The sequence below is a fragment of the Dermacentor andersoni genome, chromosome 1 (assembly GCF_023375885.2).
Source record: "Dermacentor andersoni chromosome 1, qqDerAnde1_hic_scaffold, whole genome shotgun sequence".
NCBI lineage: Eukaryota > Metazoa > Arthropoda > Arachnida > Ixodida > Ixodidae > Dermacentor > Dermacentor andersoni.
The window spans coordinates 42,927,737-42,944,157 of NC_092814.1; the positions used below are offsets into that span (position 1 = coordinate 42,927,737).

General features: G+C 41.9%; 1 protein-coding gene across 3 annotated transcripts in view; it reads left to right on the top strand.

Moving 5' to 3' along the window:
• Positions 1 to 16,421, top strand: part of LOC126546156 (regulator of G-protein signaling loco-like) — an 87,251-nt gene that overhangs the window by 1,798 nt on the left and 69,032 nt on the right. For 2 of the 3 annotated variants that reach the window (XM_050194272.3, XM_055061374.2), the window contains exon 2: positions 11,045 to 11,463. In XM_050194272.3, coding sequence (XP_050050229.1) covers positions 11,062 to 11,463 — 402 coding nt within the window. In that variant the 5' untranslated portion in view covers positions 11,045 to 11,061. Of the gene's footprint in view, positions 1 to 7,388; positions 7,453 to 11,044; positions 11,464 to 16,421 lie in introns of those variants that run through there. The other variant, XM_055061375.2, reaches the window with a different exon arrangement.

The following is a 16,421-nucleotide window of genomic DNA, read 5'->3' on the forward strand; positions in this document are numbered from 1 at the left end:
GCTTTCAAGTACTCCAAGCTAAGATCATGTTAAAGAAGTATTGCTTTTAGACGGTCATGAAGTTAACTACCGTGTTGTCTGTGCCAAAGGTTTAAAAATCCCCTGCTTCCTTTGCAGTTAGGATGACTTGTAGGTTGCCTGTAAAGTATTGCTATGTCAAAAGTTAAGACTGTCATTCTTTCTCATCGTACTAACACAAACATCCGAGGCTCTGAAGGAAATGCTCATGATAGTACTATGCTTCGGAAAGATGAGCATCCTCAGTGCGAAGTGGTCAAGGCCACGAAAAATACACTCAGCTACTGGTGCCCTATGAACTTCCTGTAGCTAATGTTGAAGCTCAGATGAGTTGTTGATGCAGTTTTACGAGATGCGGTGGAAAAAAAAAAAAAACATTATGCGGGCATGCCAACTCTGATACTGGTTGTGAGGTATGCAAGGATGTGATTGGTGCTCCAAACTGCTCCAAAAGGCAAATCCTGCTACATTTTCGCTAATTTGCTCCAAAGCTGCACCGAAAGCAGTTTTTTTGCTACTTTTGTATATGAAACTAATCTCTTGAGGTCAAGGCCCTTTTCTATTGGAAGCGACATCATAATCTTCCATCTACTTCCTGCAGCAGGAAAAGTATAAACTCCAAAGGAGTTGTTGGTGGATGCTGAGCTACTCATTAACCACAGTTTAAAGACCGAGAGCTTCAATGACATTAAAAGTGGGCAGGATTTGCTTGCTGAAAGCAAAGCAAAGCAAGGCTCTCTGCTATTCTGGACAAAATGTCGCATAAGAGTGCTAATTAATCAGTATTTGTAATTGAAGAAAAGCGCAAACACTGTCGCACACAGAAAGAGCACTGGTCAAGTTCTCTGCTTCAGGATAGGTCAGCAAGCTTAGAATTTGTCAAGACATTTCATGTATATATTATTAGATTACACATTTACATTGTGAATTGTAAATATTGTAGCTTTTCTTTTTTTTTCTTACAAGCTAGTCATTACTTGTGTATGTAGTCATTGAAATATCTTCAGACTGACCTGGTTATTGTGTGATATAGCAGTGAAATCCCACAGGGGTTTGGAAGCTGGAGTATAGCACTCATTTACAATTAAGGACATACCAAATGACAGTGTGCAAGGTTTTGAAATTTTTTTTTGGGGGGGGGGGGGGCAATAATCGATGTGGCTTCACAGTCGCCACTAAAACCCATTTTTGGGCACAGTTATATTTTACTTCAAGAGTGGCTTCATCCTTCTGTAAGCTGTCTTGCTTCTCTCAAAACCAGTTTTGCCACTCTGAAGTACATCTTTTATACTCCAAAAGCATGTTTTTCTGCTCCAAAACACACTTTTGGCTGCTCCAGAAAGCTGCTCCAAAATGACCTCGGCTGAACGAATCACTGTAAGTGTGTTAAAGGAGCCCTGAAACACTTTTCTAATTGTATTATTATTATTATTATTTGATATGAAAGCACATACAATGCACGGAAATGGATGTAGGGAAGGAGCAGGCTGGCAACTGCCACCGAGAGGGGTGCAAAGCCTGCCTTACTCTTTAGAAAAAAAGGGATAGAAAAGAAAGTTGAAGAGGGGAAGTAAAGAAAGAAACAACAAGATGACAGGCCACAAGGACGAAATTAAAGCAAGGCATAGAGGGAGAAGTAGGAACAGAACGTACACTCATGAACAGAAAAAAAAAATACGGGTAACACTAATTACAGAAGGATGTAAAAAAATACAAAACCAAAGCTAGCAAAAAAATATTTTGTCACTTGCAAAGTCTCTCACTAATGGGAAGCCAAACCAGTTTCTTGTAGAAAAGCAAGCAGGGTGCAATGAGCTTGGTCGCGTTGAGAAGCACAACCACTCTGTGATACAGGCAAGGAATCAAGGGTCTTACACTGCAGGCCAACTGGGCTATAGCACTGGTTAGCACGTCACTACTAAGGGGCTCTAGCACGTCACTATTAAGGGGCTATAGCCCCTTAGTAGTGACGTGCGCTGCGAAAGGAAAGCAGGGTATTCTAATATAAGGTACTCAGGCGTCTTGCAGGAACCACGAGAAGCATATGACGGAGTGCCTACAACACATCCTTGCCGGTATAAACATTCAGACACCAGGACAAAGCCATCCTTTAACTTGAGCAATAGAACGCAATGAGCTAGCCTTGACCATGAACACAGTAAGGTAAGGATCCATTTGTAAATGTTGGTCTGGGTGCTACTTGAGGAGGAATCGATTAATCAACAAACATGTCAAACCTACACCAAATTTTCAGTCACATTTGTTGTTTGTTTCCGTCGATACTTACATGCGAAGGTATCTGCTGGCCAATGAGTGATGCTCCACGAGATGCAATTTTGCTGACAGGCTCAGGGATGCTGTGCACAATGGTGCAATCAGGGTCACTTCTCTGTAGTCTGCTAAAGGCAGCATGGGAGTCCGTAAAGATGACAAACTTCAATGTGCTTAACTCCTCTTGCGTGTACTTCTCAGCAACATCAATTGCTGCGAGCTCCGCATTTGTTGATGAGGCTGATTGTGGTATGTGAAACACCTGTTGGATGTCTGTTGAAGGATAGTAGAAAGCTGCAGAACTGCCTAGGCCATCGCTGCATACAGATGCGTCCATAAATAGATTAAAATAATCTCCAAATCTGCTCTGCTTAATGAGATATGGTGTGTTGCATCTAGTATTCTACAGACTTGTGTGGTCATAAGCATAATGTGTATTCATTAGGCATATTTCAAAAGTGGTTTACTGTTTTACTCGATAGCAGTTTCATATGCGGCAGCAGTTTAATTTCATGCTGTAGTTTCCTAGCAGCAACCAAAAAAATGCACTGCTTCATGTTTTGATTTTTCTCTGAATTGAGGATTGCAGATTGTTACATCTGCATAATGACTGTACGTGTTTCTGCTGCCATCTTCAAATGTCTGTTGTGTAATTGAATAAATTGAAGGGCCCCGCACTGGGGGCTCTATTGCAAATTTTGGTTATACACTGGAAGATGTATGGCACTCTAGGGAGCATGTTACAGCGAGCATTTTTGAAATCAGTTTATTATTAGAGGAGGTGGGAGAAATTGAAATATCATATTGCCATGCTGCCAGGAGGCGAGCTTCAGTGTCAATGTAGACATTCTGCCTCTTTGCCTCAACTAGTGTCCACACGCAACATTCCTTCCGTGCCTTCTTCCATGCTGTAGCCAAGGGACTGCCCCATACCTTCTTTTTTTTTGGTAATCTTTTTTACTACATGGTGCAGTTCACATTCTGCTTTGGATGATTTACTGAAGTGACGTGCCATAAGTCATGTTGCACGCATAATTCATGTTGCACTGCCTGCAACATCAATTATGGCATGTGACTTCAGTAAATCATCCAATGCAGAATTTCTTATGTGGATGCGTTTGTGTGTGTGACCTTGAATCTCTGGCTGGAAGCGGGGGTGCTGAAAAAAGTGCTTGCCGGCCTTTGTTTGAAGTTTGAGCTGTCCTTGCGGCGTTCTTTGCTGCAATACTCTGCAGACACGATCGTGAGTGCGTCATGTGTGCAACCTCATGAGGGGTCCTTTAAGCCTTTTGGAAGTTGGGCACAATTAACAGCATTGAATCCTCAAAACGTTGGTTCAATGAACTGGTTCAATTTCAAGCACTTAATGCATGCCTATGGTATGCGATCATGTTGCATGGTACTAAAAGCACATCCATATTATAGCCATTGAAATGTCTGAATCTGAGTCATAATGATGCAGGCAGGCCCAGGCTCAAAGTGTACAGCTTTCATCTGAAGGTTCTCAAGCCCTCTGAGGTACAAGGCATATGTGACTGCCTAACAAACATTAATCAAGTGCAGCAGACGGCAAGTAAATATATTTAGTGAGAAAGAAAGAATGGAAAGAATGCAGGAGAGGCTTCTCCTCAAAAAGTATGATGAACCTGTCCTTTATCCTTCCTTGCTTCAATAAATAGTTCCCACATAAATGCTATTGGCAAGTGCCCTAGTTATTAAAGGGACCAGCAACCAATTTTCATAGTACCCATTTTTTTTAGTGCAATGGAAAGCTTACCCATCAGAGTGACTAATCGTGAAGTGCTAATGCAGAAAATGCTGTTGGAACATTTCTTATCCGAATTTTTCGATCTGCAGTGAGGATGTAGTCGTTCACTGGAAACATGCTGAAAATGGGGATAGGTGAGCACAATAGTGATTATACACTGGCATTAGTGGGAGACAGACGACAAGTGTTGGCCGTAGTAGCTGTAACATAGTATGATTTTGTTAATAGAGTCGATGCTCCTGCGATTCAGGTTTTCCGAATTGTTAAATTATTTCTGCGATAATAGCTACGTGTTTTTGGGGTTTCCTGTCCAACTGCTTTGGTAGTTAACCAGTCAAAATGAAACATCTTTATGCGTCATACGGAGTTCAGCTTGTTGCTGTAGCCACGCAGGAATTTTTTATTTCCGAAGTATAGAATAATTCACGCATGTCTAATAATATACCAACTGCAATTTTAAGCAGTAATTATGATGCACCTAATAACAGTGGGTGAAAAAGCAGGCTGGTGAACAAGCAATTGGCAACTACGGCGTCGATTCTAGGAACGCTAGAGGAGAGATGCTAGTAGAATTCGCAGAAAGGAATAACTTCGAATAATGAGCACCTTCTTCAGGAAGCTTAGCAACAGAAAGTGGACCTGGAAAAGCCCTAATGGTGAAACAAGAAATGAAATTGACTTCATACTTTCTGCTGATCCCATCATAGTGCAGGATGTAGAAGTGATAGGTAGGGTAAAGTGCAGTGATCATAGGTTAGTGAGGGCTAGGATTCACCTCAATTTGAAGAGAGAAAGAGCAAAATTGGTCAAGAAGAAACAGGTCAACCTAGAAGCAGTAAGGGTAAAAGCAGACAAATTCAGGCTGGTACTTGCAAACAAATATGCAGCCTTAGAACAGAGAGGTGATGATGACGTAGAGCTAATGAATGAAACCGTAACTAGGTTGGCTTCAGAGGCAGCAATTGAAGTGGGAGGTAAGGCACCAAGGCAACCACTAGGCAAGCTCTCCCAAGTAACAAAGGACCTAATAAAGAAATGACAAAAAATGATAGTGTCCAACTCCAGAGATAAGATAGAATTCGCGAAACTGTCATAACTGATCAACAAAGCGAAAATAAGTGATATTCGAAACTATAACGGGAGAAAGACTGAAGAAGCCGTAAAAAATGGACGCAGCCTGAAATCAGTGAGCAAGAAACTTGGCATAGGACAAACCAAGATATATGCACTGAAAGATAAGCAGGGTAATATCATCAGCAATCTCGAAGATATAGTAAAAGCAGCGGAAGAATTCTATACTAACCTGTACAGTACCCAGAGGAGTCAGGATACCTCAATTAGAAACAGTAATGAACAGGTTACAGAAACTCCCCCTATAACTAGCGATGAGGTCAGAAGGGCCTTGCAAGACATGAAACGAGGAAGAAGGGCAGAAGATGGAATACCAGTCGATTGAATCAAAGATGGAAGAGACATAATGCTTGGAAAACTGGCGGCTCTTTTTATACAAAGTGTCTATCGACTTCAAGGGTCCCAGAAAACTTGAAGAATGTAAACATTATACTAATCCACAAAAAAGGGAGGCATTAAAGAATTGAACAATTATAGGCCCATTAGCTTACTCCCAGTATTATATAAAATATTTACCAAAATAATCTCCTATAGAATAAGGGCAACACTGGACTTTAGCCAACCAAGGGAACAGGCTGGCTTCAGGAAGGGATACTCAATAATGGATCACATCCATGTCATTAATCAGGTTATTGAGAAATCCGCACAGTATAAGCCTCTCTATATGGCTTTTATAGATTACGAAAAAGCATCTGATTCAGTAGATATACCAACAGTCACAGCGGCCTTACGTAATCAAGAAGTACAGAATGCTTACGTAAATACCTTGAGAAAATATCTGTAGAGGTTCTACAGCTACCTTAATTCTGCACAAGAAAAGCAGGAAGATACCTATAAAGACACAATCTCTCCAATGCTATTCACTGCGTGCTTGGAAGAAGTATTCCAGCTATTAAAATGGGAAGGCTTAGGAGTAAAGATCAACGGCGAATATCTCGGCAACCTTCGGTTTGCCGATGGCACTGCTCTATTCAGCAACAATGCAGACGAGTTACAACGAATGATTGAGAACCTTAACAGAGAGAATGTAAGAGTGGGGTTGAAGATTAATATGCAGAATACAAAGATAATGATAAATAGTCGGGCAAAGGAACAAGAGTTCAGGATCGCCAGTCGCCCTCTAAAGTCTGTGAAGGAGTATGTTTACCTAGGTCAATTAATCACAGGGAACCCTGATCATGAGAAGGAAATTCGCAGAAGAATAAAAATGGGTTGGATTGCATATGGCAGACATTGTGAGCTCCTGACTGGAGGCTTACCATTATCATTGAAAAGGAAGGTGTAGAATCAATGCATTTTACCAGTGCTGACATATGGGGCAGAGACTTGGAGACTGACAAAGAAGCTTGAGAACAAGTTAAGGACCGTGCAAAGAGCGATGGAATGAAGGTTGCTAGGCATAACGTTCAGAGACAGAGAGCGGTCTGGATCAGAGAGCACACGGGTATAGACTATATTCTAATTGACATCAAGAGAAAAAAAATGGAGCTGGGCAGGTGATGTCATGCGCCGGTTAGATGACCATCGGACCATTAGGGTTACAGAATGGGTACCAAGAGAAGGGAAACGCAATCACGGATGACAGAAGACTAGGTGGAGCAATGAAATTAGGAAATTCGCGGGCGCTGGTTGGAATCGGTTGGCGTAGGACAGGGGTAATTGGAGATTGCAGGGAGAGGCTTTCCTCCTGCAGTGTACATAAAACAGGCTGATGATGATGATGATGACTACTTAATAACAGTCTACTTGCATAGAGTAATCTCGTAGAATACGTTCAAAGTACCAAGATTTCACCCCCAGGTCTTGCCACTTACTGGTTTTTGAGACTTTCTATGCCAATTTAAAATTATAATTCCTATTTAAATCGCAAACAGTGTCCTGGATTCCCATCACTTTAAATCATGGTCGTTTCATTTCCATCAACATCTGGCAACACATTCTGGCCACTTGTCATTCCCTTTAAGCAATGATGAGTACACGACAGTCATGCGAAAACAGTAAAAATCAACAAGTGTGGGGATGGAGATAAATGTAAGCACAAGTGGGTTGTTTGAAAAGGGCTCTGACCCCCCTCCCTTTTTCTTTTTTGATTATCACTCACACCTTGGCAACACGGCAAGGAGATGTGTGTGCAATGCCTAGGCAAACACATGGATACAAAGAGAGGGAGACTGGTGCATTTATACATGTTCTCCTTGTAGGGCATTTGCTGCTGCATTTTTGGACCCACACTGACTATGGTTGAAATAGATGAGGAAAACTAGGTAAGCATGATACGGTGGCGCTGTAAAAAACAATTACAACAGGAAATGTACTCAAATATTGCACATAATACACCTATTTATGCCGACATTTTGTATTCCTGTTAATGCCGTTATGGCATATTGAAGCATCTCGGTGTTCATTCTGAGCATGTCAAAAGGGAACAGGTCAGTCTTTTTGATTTTCTGAGGGATGCATAGCATTGCTTAGTCAGGGATGTTCAGCAAAAGAATTTCAACACTAATAAACTGACTTATTATACATGAAAGCTAAGGAATATTCATACGCTGCATGGGTTGACATATTCAAATATTTTTTAATAGTTCCTCCATATTTGCACAGTAATCTGTATTTGCAAAATGACGAAGTGTGTTTCTTTGATGCATGTAAATCTTATTTATATTTAATAGTGGTTCGTCCCATACTGGGAAGCATTAATTAAGTGTGATAAACATAATAAATTATAAAATGAAATAGAAAAATGTAAATTTATAATTTTATTGCTGCATGAAGTTAAAAGTCACATTTGGATTTGGCCTCATGTTTTGTTAAACAGTTTATCATGTAGCTTGTATGGTGATCCGAACTTTGGTTCTTTTTCAAAAAACACTCCTGTGTGTTTTTACTGTGCCCACAAATCTAGTAGTGAAATCAAATTTTTTTTATGATTTAATGGGAGACTGCAGTTTATTGTGTATAAAATAGCACAGCTCTTGTTTTTGTGGCATTTAAAAGGATACAGTTAGTATTGTGCTCAGCTTTCAGATTTAACTTTGTGCTGCAAATTGTATAGATATTTCTGAATGCACTGCATTTAAAGGTTATTTCCGGTGCTCTCATTTGGTTGTGCTGTTATAGTGATGATTCTTTGCCAGATAGAAGCATATGGGCATCTGATGTCAACTCACATTATTACATGACCATGAAGCACATTACCGCAACATCAGTCTTCCTGTCACAATTTGTGACTTATTGTCAAATCATTAGTTCTTTTTTTCCCCACATTGAAACTTTTATTAACTCCAAGAGCTCCTGCTAGCCCTTTGTCAACTGATGATGAGTATAGTCGCCATGATGAGTATTGTCGTCCTCGCAGTGTAAACTGATGAGTACGCGGCAGCTTGCTTCTAGTTGCTGTTTTTGACACTAGGTGGTGGTGCCAATGTTAGCAACTAGGATACCCATGTTGGCACCCGGTACAAAGGGTATGGCCACTCAATATCATCACCATCAACATTCCCTATATGTAGTCTTTCCCTCTATTACGGGTTGCTTGAATGCTTGCATTGAAAACATGCCTGCATATACAGTGCATGCTTGGGAATTTTGTTACCTTTGTCATTTTCTGCGCTATGAAAGGAGTTGAAGTTTTGAGTTGTTCTGCTGGCCTGCAGCTCAGAACTTTAATTTAGTTAATTTTGAAAAGGTGAATGCATCCGAACAGCATTTCCACACGAGTTGCTGCTAACTGTGCTTTTCACACTGTACTCTTGCTTTTGCCTTCATGGAAAGTGAGTGCCATACTTCAGTCATCCATATTATTTTGGTTGTGGTCATTTTCTACCTATGTCATGATATTGTCATCATCATCATCAGCCTATTTTTATGTCCACTGCAGGACAAAGGCCTCTCCCTGCAATCTCCAATTATTCCTGTCCTGTGCCAACCGATTCCAGTTAGCGCCTGCGAATTTCTTAATTTCATCACCCCACCTAGTTTTCTGCCGTCCTCAACTGTGCTTCCCTTCTCTTGGTACCCATCCTGTAACCATAATGGTCCAGCGGCTATCTAACCGGCGCATTACATGGCCTGCCCAGCTCCATTTTTTTCTCTTGATGTCAATCAGAATATTGTCTATACCCGTTTGCTCTCTGATCCAAACCGCTCTCTTTCTGTCTCTTAACGTCATGCCTAGCAATTTTTGTTCCATTGCTCTTTGCCACGGTCCTTAACTTGTTTTCGAGCTGCTTTGTCAGTCTCCAAGTTTCTGCCCCATATGTCAGCACTGGTAAAATGCACTGATTGTACACCTTCCTTTTAAATGATAGTGGTAAGCTTCTAGTCAGGAGCTGGAAATGTCTATGGTATGCGATCTAACCCATTCTTATTCTTCTGTGAATTTCCTTCTCATGATCAGGGTTCCCTGTAATTAATTGACCTAGGTAAACGTACTCCTTCACAGACTCTAGAGGCCGACTGGCGATCCTGAACTCTTGTTCCCTTGCCCGGCTATTTATCATTATCTTTGTCTTCTGCATATTAATCTTCAACCCCATTCTGACACCCTCCCTGTTAAGGTCCTCAATCATTTGTTGTAACTCGGCCACAGTATTGCTGAATAGAACAGTGTCATCGGCAAACTGAAGGTTGCTGCGGTATTCGCCGTCGATCTTTACTCCTAAACCTTCCCAGTTTAGTAGCTTGAATACTTCTTCCAAGCACGCAGTGAATAGCATTGGAGAGATTGTGTCTCCTTGTCTGACCCCTATCTTTATAGGTATCTTCCTACTTGTGTAGAATTAAGGTGGCTGTGTAATCTCTGTAGATATTTTCCAGGGTATTTATGTATTGTCAGCATGCTGTTATGTAAAAGTGTTTTAATTTTTCATCTTAAACTTCAACATCCTGCTAAGCTTTGTCACTCTTGTAAGGAATTAACTAGCCAATCGTGCTTAGTAAAAAAGGAAATCATGTGCTAGTTTTTTTTTTTTTTCGATGCTTAAACTTTAAAAATAGTTACTTCGTCTGGACTGTGAAGATTTGGTATTTTATTTTTATGTATTATGATTGTTTAGAACTTTGATATGTTACCTGCAAGCACCTGTTAGTTGAGGCAGTTGTTGGTCTGCACCCTTTCAAATTTTACACAAGTGGTTGTAGTCGATGCAGGAAGTCTCTCCAGGTGCTCCTTGCCATAATCATAGGATGTGTTTTTAGAACTAGGAAAAGTGAGAGATTTGGTAGATACGAGAATACAAACTATGCTTGTTTAACGAAATGATTGCTCTGAAATTGAAGGGCGTTTTTTTTTTTTTCATTTGTCATATTTTTTTCTTCAGTGTACCTCCCCTCAATTTCTTGTTTATTTCATTCTCGATTTGTTGCCTTCCTAGCATATTATTAACCTGCCAACTGTCCTGAAATTGTGTGTGAAGTTTACTAACTTAAGTGCATTTTACAATTTTACAAATGTTGCCTCAAACTTTATGAAAATTAAGTTTTTCGGCGAAAAAGATTTGCTTGTTGGTCTTCGAACCTACCTTTGGAAGTCTTCTGAAGGTGAAAGCACACAAGAGGAGTACCTGCTTGGAGCAAATATACTGAGACAAGTTCTGGAAGCAGGTGAAATTGCCAACAGGAAAGTTGCTGGAGAAGTCATTGTGATCTAAAAGCAATGGGTTGCTTGTCAGTCTCTGCTGTTCCAAGTTTGCTGCTGCTTGTCTGTTCAGGGCAAGCTTTGCATAAATGTGTGCTACGCTTTATCCTTCTTGGTGTTGTGTCTGCGGGACTTCACAAATTTTAAAGCTCACAGATTGGCAGATATGCTGATATCTAACAAAGTTACAGTTCTGGATGCAATAATCTTTTCTGCAGGGCCCACCAGGCAAGCCATGCACCAAACAAGACGGAGGAAAAAGCGGCCCAGCTATGGGGTTAGAACTGTGGAACTGTCTCGGGGCAAGAAAGGTTTTGGCTTCACAATCTCGGGCCAGGCACCATGCATCCTCAGCTGCATTGTTGCTGGCAGCCCAGCTGAGCGTGTGGGTTTGCGGCCAGGTGACTTCCTTGTTGCAGTGAACGGGCACAATGTGTCGCGGGCACCCCATGATGACGTGGTGCGGCGGATCGGGAGTTCATCTGGTCCCCTGAAGCTCCAGATTGCCGAGAATTATTACTCTGATTCCTCCGATGAGGAAGCAGCCACCCCTGGCCGTACCCACCACACAAGGCCACGGCATAGACACGTGCCTCGCTTGGCAGCACGGGATGCCCATGGGCTCTTCCCTCCAAGCGTGAGTGGCATGCCATTTGTATAACTTGCAGTTTCATGAAATCACCTTTAGAACTTTAAGCAGGTTTGATAGGTGATTCACCTCCAAGGTGGCTTAGTAGCGTTATGCTGCTGCGTATGAGATCACGGGTTCAATACCTGTCTGTGGTGACCACATTGATATGGAAGTGGAATGCGAAAATGCTTGCGTACCATGCTTAATTGAGAGCCTTCAACCTAGGCATCCTTCATAACCCACTGTACAATTTCAGCATGCTAAACCCCACAATTTCATTTATTGACGATTTTATTTTTGGTTAATAGTCAGTGCCATCTTGCACTGTAACACAAGCATTTTCTCGGTTCTCTGTAAAGGGACGGTGTTGTGCAGCTCCATCTGTCATTGCCAGACCACTGCTCTATCAATTTGGTACTGATCTCTTATTTCATTTGACTAGTGCAGGCCTAAGCAAAATAATGTTATCATATGTCTGTGGCCAGCATGTGATACTCCATGCCTGAACGTTTCCGGTGAATGTGGAGTGAAGCAGAATAAAATGTGGTGTTGCCTTAGTCCTCACTTATCTCCATGTATCACACACAGACGTATAAGTCTACAGTGGCATGCTTGTTCATACTGAGGTGATTCACCAGACATAGAAATAAACACCACGCAGGTGGGGCACAAAAAAATTGAAATTGGTGAGGTGCTTCAGCTGCTTCTCCACAAAAGAAAACTGCTATTTCAGTGATTGTATTCGAGGTAACGTGCAGTAATGCATAGTACAGTCATATATTCCAAAGGTTTTATCAAGGCATACCGTAAATGCATGCACTTCACATGAATGCATGAGATAATAGCCTTTCTTGTGCTGGTTGTATGCATAGCATAGTTATGCAGTTTGTGTTCTAAAATTTCAGAGGAAAGTTGACGTTTATATACAATGTCAGGTTTTGCTACGCAAAGTATTAGCCTTCCCTGGTAAGAATTAATGGTGATTCAGAATCACAAAACTGCATTGATAAATTTGAGCATGGCATTTGCCCTCTGAAGTCTAAACATACAAATAAATTTCACAGTCCTTCTAGACTATGAATGCTCCCTTCCTTATATTGGTATACAGGGTGTCCCAACTATTATGCACCAAGATTTAAAAATGTGCAAATGCCACATAGCTGGACTGAACCAAGGTAATGTTGTTTGCCGTCACTTGGAGATACTCAGATTTTTTCCATTCTGCCTAATTACATAGTCTTAATTACCTTCTCAAATATTATAATTAGATGAAACGAGTCAATGAAAAAATTGTAGAGCAACATAAAAAACTCCCGATACAGCTTTCTGTTGCTCAATACATGCTACATAAGATTGTTTCTTCGAGCGTGAAACAAGCCAGAATTGCCATGCGTCTGGCCATTTGAGACACTTCGCATGTGTTATTGGGCTTCTTTTATGCTCGTAAAAACACATTTTGTAGCATGTATTGAGCAGCAGTTTGGAGCACTGCAACTGTACCCTGTCTTGCTGGTGTTTAGCTTTGTTCTAACTTTGTGCCAAAGGGGGCACGAGGAACAGAACAGAACATAGCATTTTCTTTTGTATGCGGGGACCCCGACTCAGTGGAGTCACATGATAACATTAATTTTGGTACATTGTTTAAATCTGGCCATTGGGGCTTAATGCAGTGAGTAACATACTTTGGAAATTGCTGCATCCCCCCTCCCCTTATAAAAAAAAAAAAAAAGGGGACGACGCTAACGTTTCACCTTTAAGAGTGGAATGCGATAGCATTCAGAGATCCCTGAGTGCTTCTCGCACTTCCAGGCAACTGCAGCTTCATCATCATTAGCCTATTTTATGTCCACTGCATGGTGAAGGCCTTTCCTTGCGGTCTCCAATTGCCCCTGTCCTGTTCCAACCGATTCCAGCTAGCGCCTGAGAATTTCTTAATTTCCTCACCCCAATTAGTTTTCTGCCGTCCTCAACTGCGCTTCCCTTCACTTGGCACCCATTCTCTAACCCTAATGGTCCACCGGTTATCTAATCTGTGCATTACGTGACCTGCCCAGCTCAATTTCTTTCTCTTAATGTCAATTAGGATATCGGCTATCCCTGTTCACTCTCTGATCCGCACCGCTCTCTTCCTGTCTCTTAACGTTATGCCTAACATTCTTCATTCCATCACTCTTTGCCACGGTCCTTAACTTGTTTTCGAGCTGCTTTGTCAGTCTCTAAGTTTCTGCGCCATATGTCAGCACCGGTAGAATGCATTGATTGTACTTTTCTTTTTAATGATACATGTAATGGTAAGCTTCCAGTAAGGATCTGATAATGTCTGACGAAGGCGCTACAACCCATTTTTATTCTTCTGTTAATTTCCTTCTTATGATCAGGGTCCCCTGTGAGTAATTGACCTAGGTAAACGTACTCCTTCACAGACTCTAGAGGCTGACTGGCGATCCTGAACTCTTGTTCCCTTGCCCAGCTATTGATGATTATCTTTGTCTTCTGCATATTAATCTTAAACCCCACTCTTATACTCTCTCTGTTAAGGTCCTCAATCATTTGCTGTAACTCGTCCCTGGTGTTGCTGAACAGGGCAATGTAATTGACCTAGGTAAACGTACTCCTTCACAGACTCTAGAGGCTGACTGGCGATCCTGAACTCTTGTTCCCTTGCCCAGCTATTGATGATTATCTTTGTCTTCTGCATATTAATCTTAAACCCCACTTTTATACTCTCTCTGTTAAGGTCCTCAATCATTTGTTGTAACTCGTCCCCGGTGTTGCTGAACAGGGCAATGTCATCTGCAAATTGAAGGTTGCTGAGATATTCGCCATTGATTTTTACTTCTAAGCCTTCCCAGTTTAATAGCTTGAATACTACTTCCGAGCACGCAGTGAATAGCATTGGAGAGATTGTGTCTCCTTGTCCGACCTCTTTCTTTATAGGTATCTTCCTACTTGTGTAGAATTAAGGTAGCTGTGGAATCTCTGTAGATACTTTCCAAGATATTTACATAAGTGGCCTGTACTGCTTGATTACGTAATGCCTCTATGACTGCTGGTATCTCTAGTGAATCAAATGCCTTTTTGTAATCTATGAAAGCCATATAGAGAGGCTGATTGTACTTTGCAGATTTCTTGAGTACCTGATTGATTAAATGGATGTGATCCATTGTAGAGTATCCCTTCCTGAAAACTGCCTGTTCCCTTGGTTGACTAAAGTCCAGTGTTGCCGTTATTCTATTGGAGATTACCTTGGGGAATATTTTATATAATACTGGAAGTAAGCTAATGGGCATAAAATTTTTCAATTCCTTAACGTTTCTTTTTTTGTGGATTAGCATAATGTTGGCATTCTTCCAGTTCTTTGGGGCCCTTGAAGCTGATAGACAGTTTGTGTAAAGAGATGTTAGTAATGAAGGGCCGATATGTAACCGTAATGTTCACCGGGAAATGCTGGCGGCGAATTTTATGCATGAAGGCGAGCTTTGTGGTTCTTTTTGTTGGTGTGCAAGGAACCGAGGGGGCCATGCTGCTACTACTAAGACACCTCAAACGGCAGCTGGAAAACGCTATGGCGTTAAAAGGGGTTTGTGTTTGAGTTTCCGCATTGCAAGTATGTTTTCTTGTATATTGAGATTGCAGTCCAATGCTATCATGTCTGTAGGTTGTGTGTAAGTCATACTGTACGATTTTTCTACGTATTTTGCCTTGAAAAATTCAATTAGTTCAGTAATTTCCTTACACCACGCCTGTGTGATTGGGTATGCGGGGTTCGAAATTCCTTTTGCTGAAGCGATGTTCGACGCTGGATGCTGGATGCCAACACCGGATTTTCTGCTACACGGGGCCCTTAACGCTATCGGGTTAGAACGAAAAGAAGGATCAAAGAAAGTAGGCATGCCTATGAGAGCCCAGTGAGCTAGAGGTGAACTGTGCAGCACATTTTAGAGTTGTCTAGTCAGTGACCCTGTTGCGAAAATACACAGCACCAAAAGGCAAACAAAAAAGTTTGAAACATTGCTTACCAACTTGTCTGATATACAAACCTTGCTGTCTAACGAATGCTCACTTGTATCTAATCCGTTATTGTTTAAACAGAGTCTTGGTTAAGCAAGAAAAGGCAGAAAAATAAAAGATTAGACAAATTCTTTTACTAGTTCCTTGTGGTGTTAGGAAGTTTTAACAGTGGTTTCATGGGACTGGTTAATATATTATTGATGAACAGTGATTACATTGCATCCTATTGGGATTGGAGCGGTCGTAGTTGTAGGGAGGACCTTGGGGCGACAGGACTAGGCGAGCAGGATTTATTTACATTATTTACATCTTAGACAAGACATACATCGACAGTCTAGCGTGACTCCCAAATGGAGCACGCAAGACGACGCATACAGCAAACAGCTTACAAGCACATAGCTCACGACGACGAGCACGACAACGAGCACACTCTAACAGCCGTCAAACGCTGCTTATAAGCACTTGGTCCCCCCTTGATTCCAAGCGGACAGAAACGTTCGTCCAGTCATCGTTCGACGTCACCGTAGATCAGCCCTTTTGGAGGAAGATGAGGGCTGTCGACTTGGAGGAGGATGAGGGCTTACATACACGTGCCGCACACACCCACAGGTGCAATGGTCCGGAGCCGACGTCAGAGGGGCTTTGTAGAGCTCTGAGCCGTTCCGGGTAGCACATTGTCTGGCGTCTTGGTCGGAACGTGGGAAGGAGCCCCTGTCGGCGTTCCCGCGGCAACTCCCCCACTCATAGCAGAACAGGGCGGCGTTGTCGTGTTGCGCACAAAGCCTGCTTCGTCGAACTCCTTCACTCGCAACGGCGACGAGGCTAGAGGTTGGCGGCGGCGTTCCAAGATGAGGTTACCACCGCTGGCGTAAATGGCTGGCAAACTTGCACTGCAGCTGGCCGTTCTTAACAATCCTCAATGAACCATAGACTGAACCTATTTAGTTTTGAAA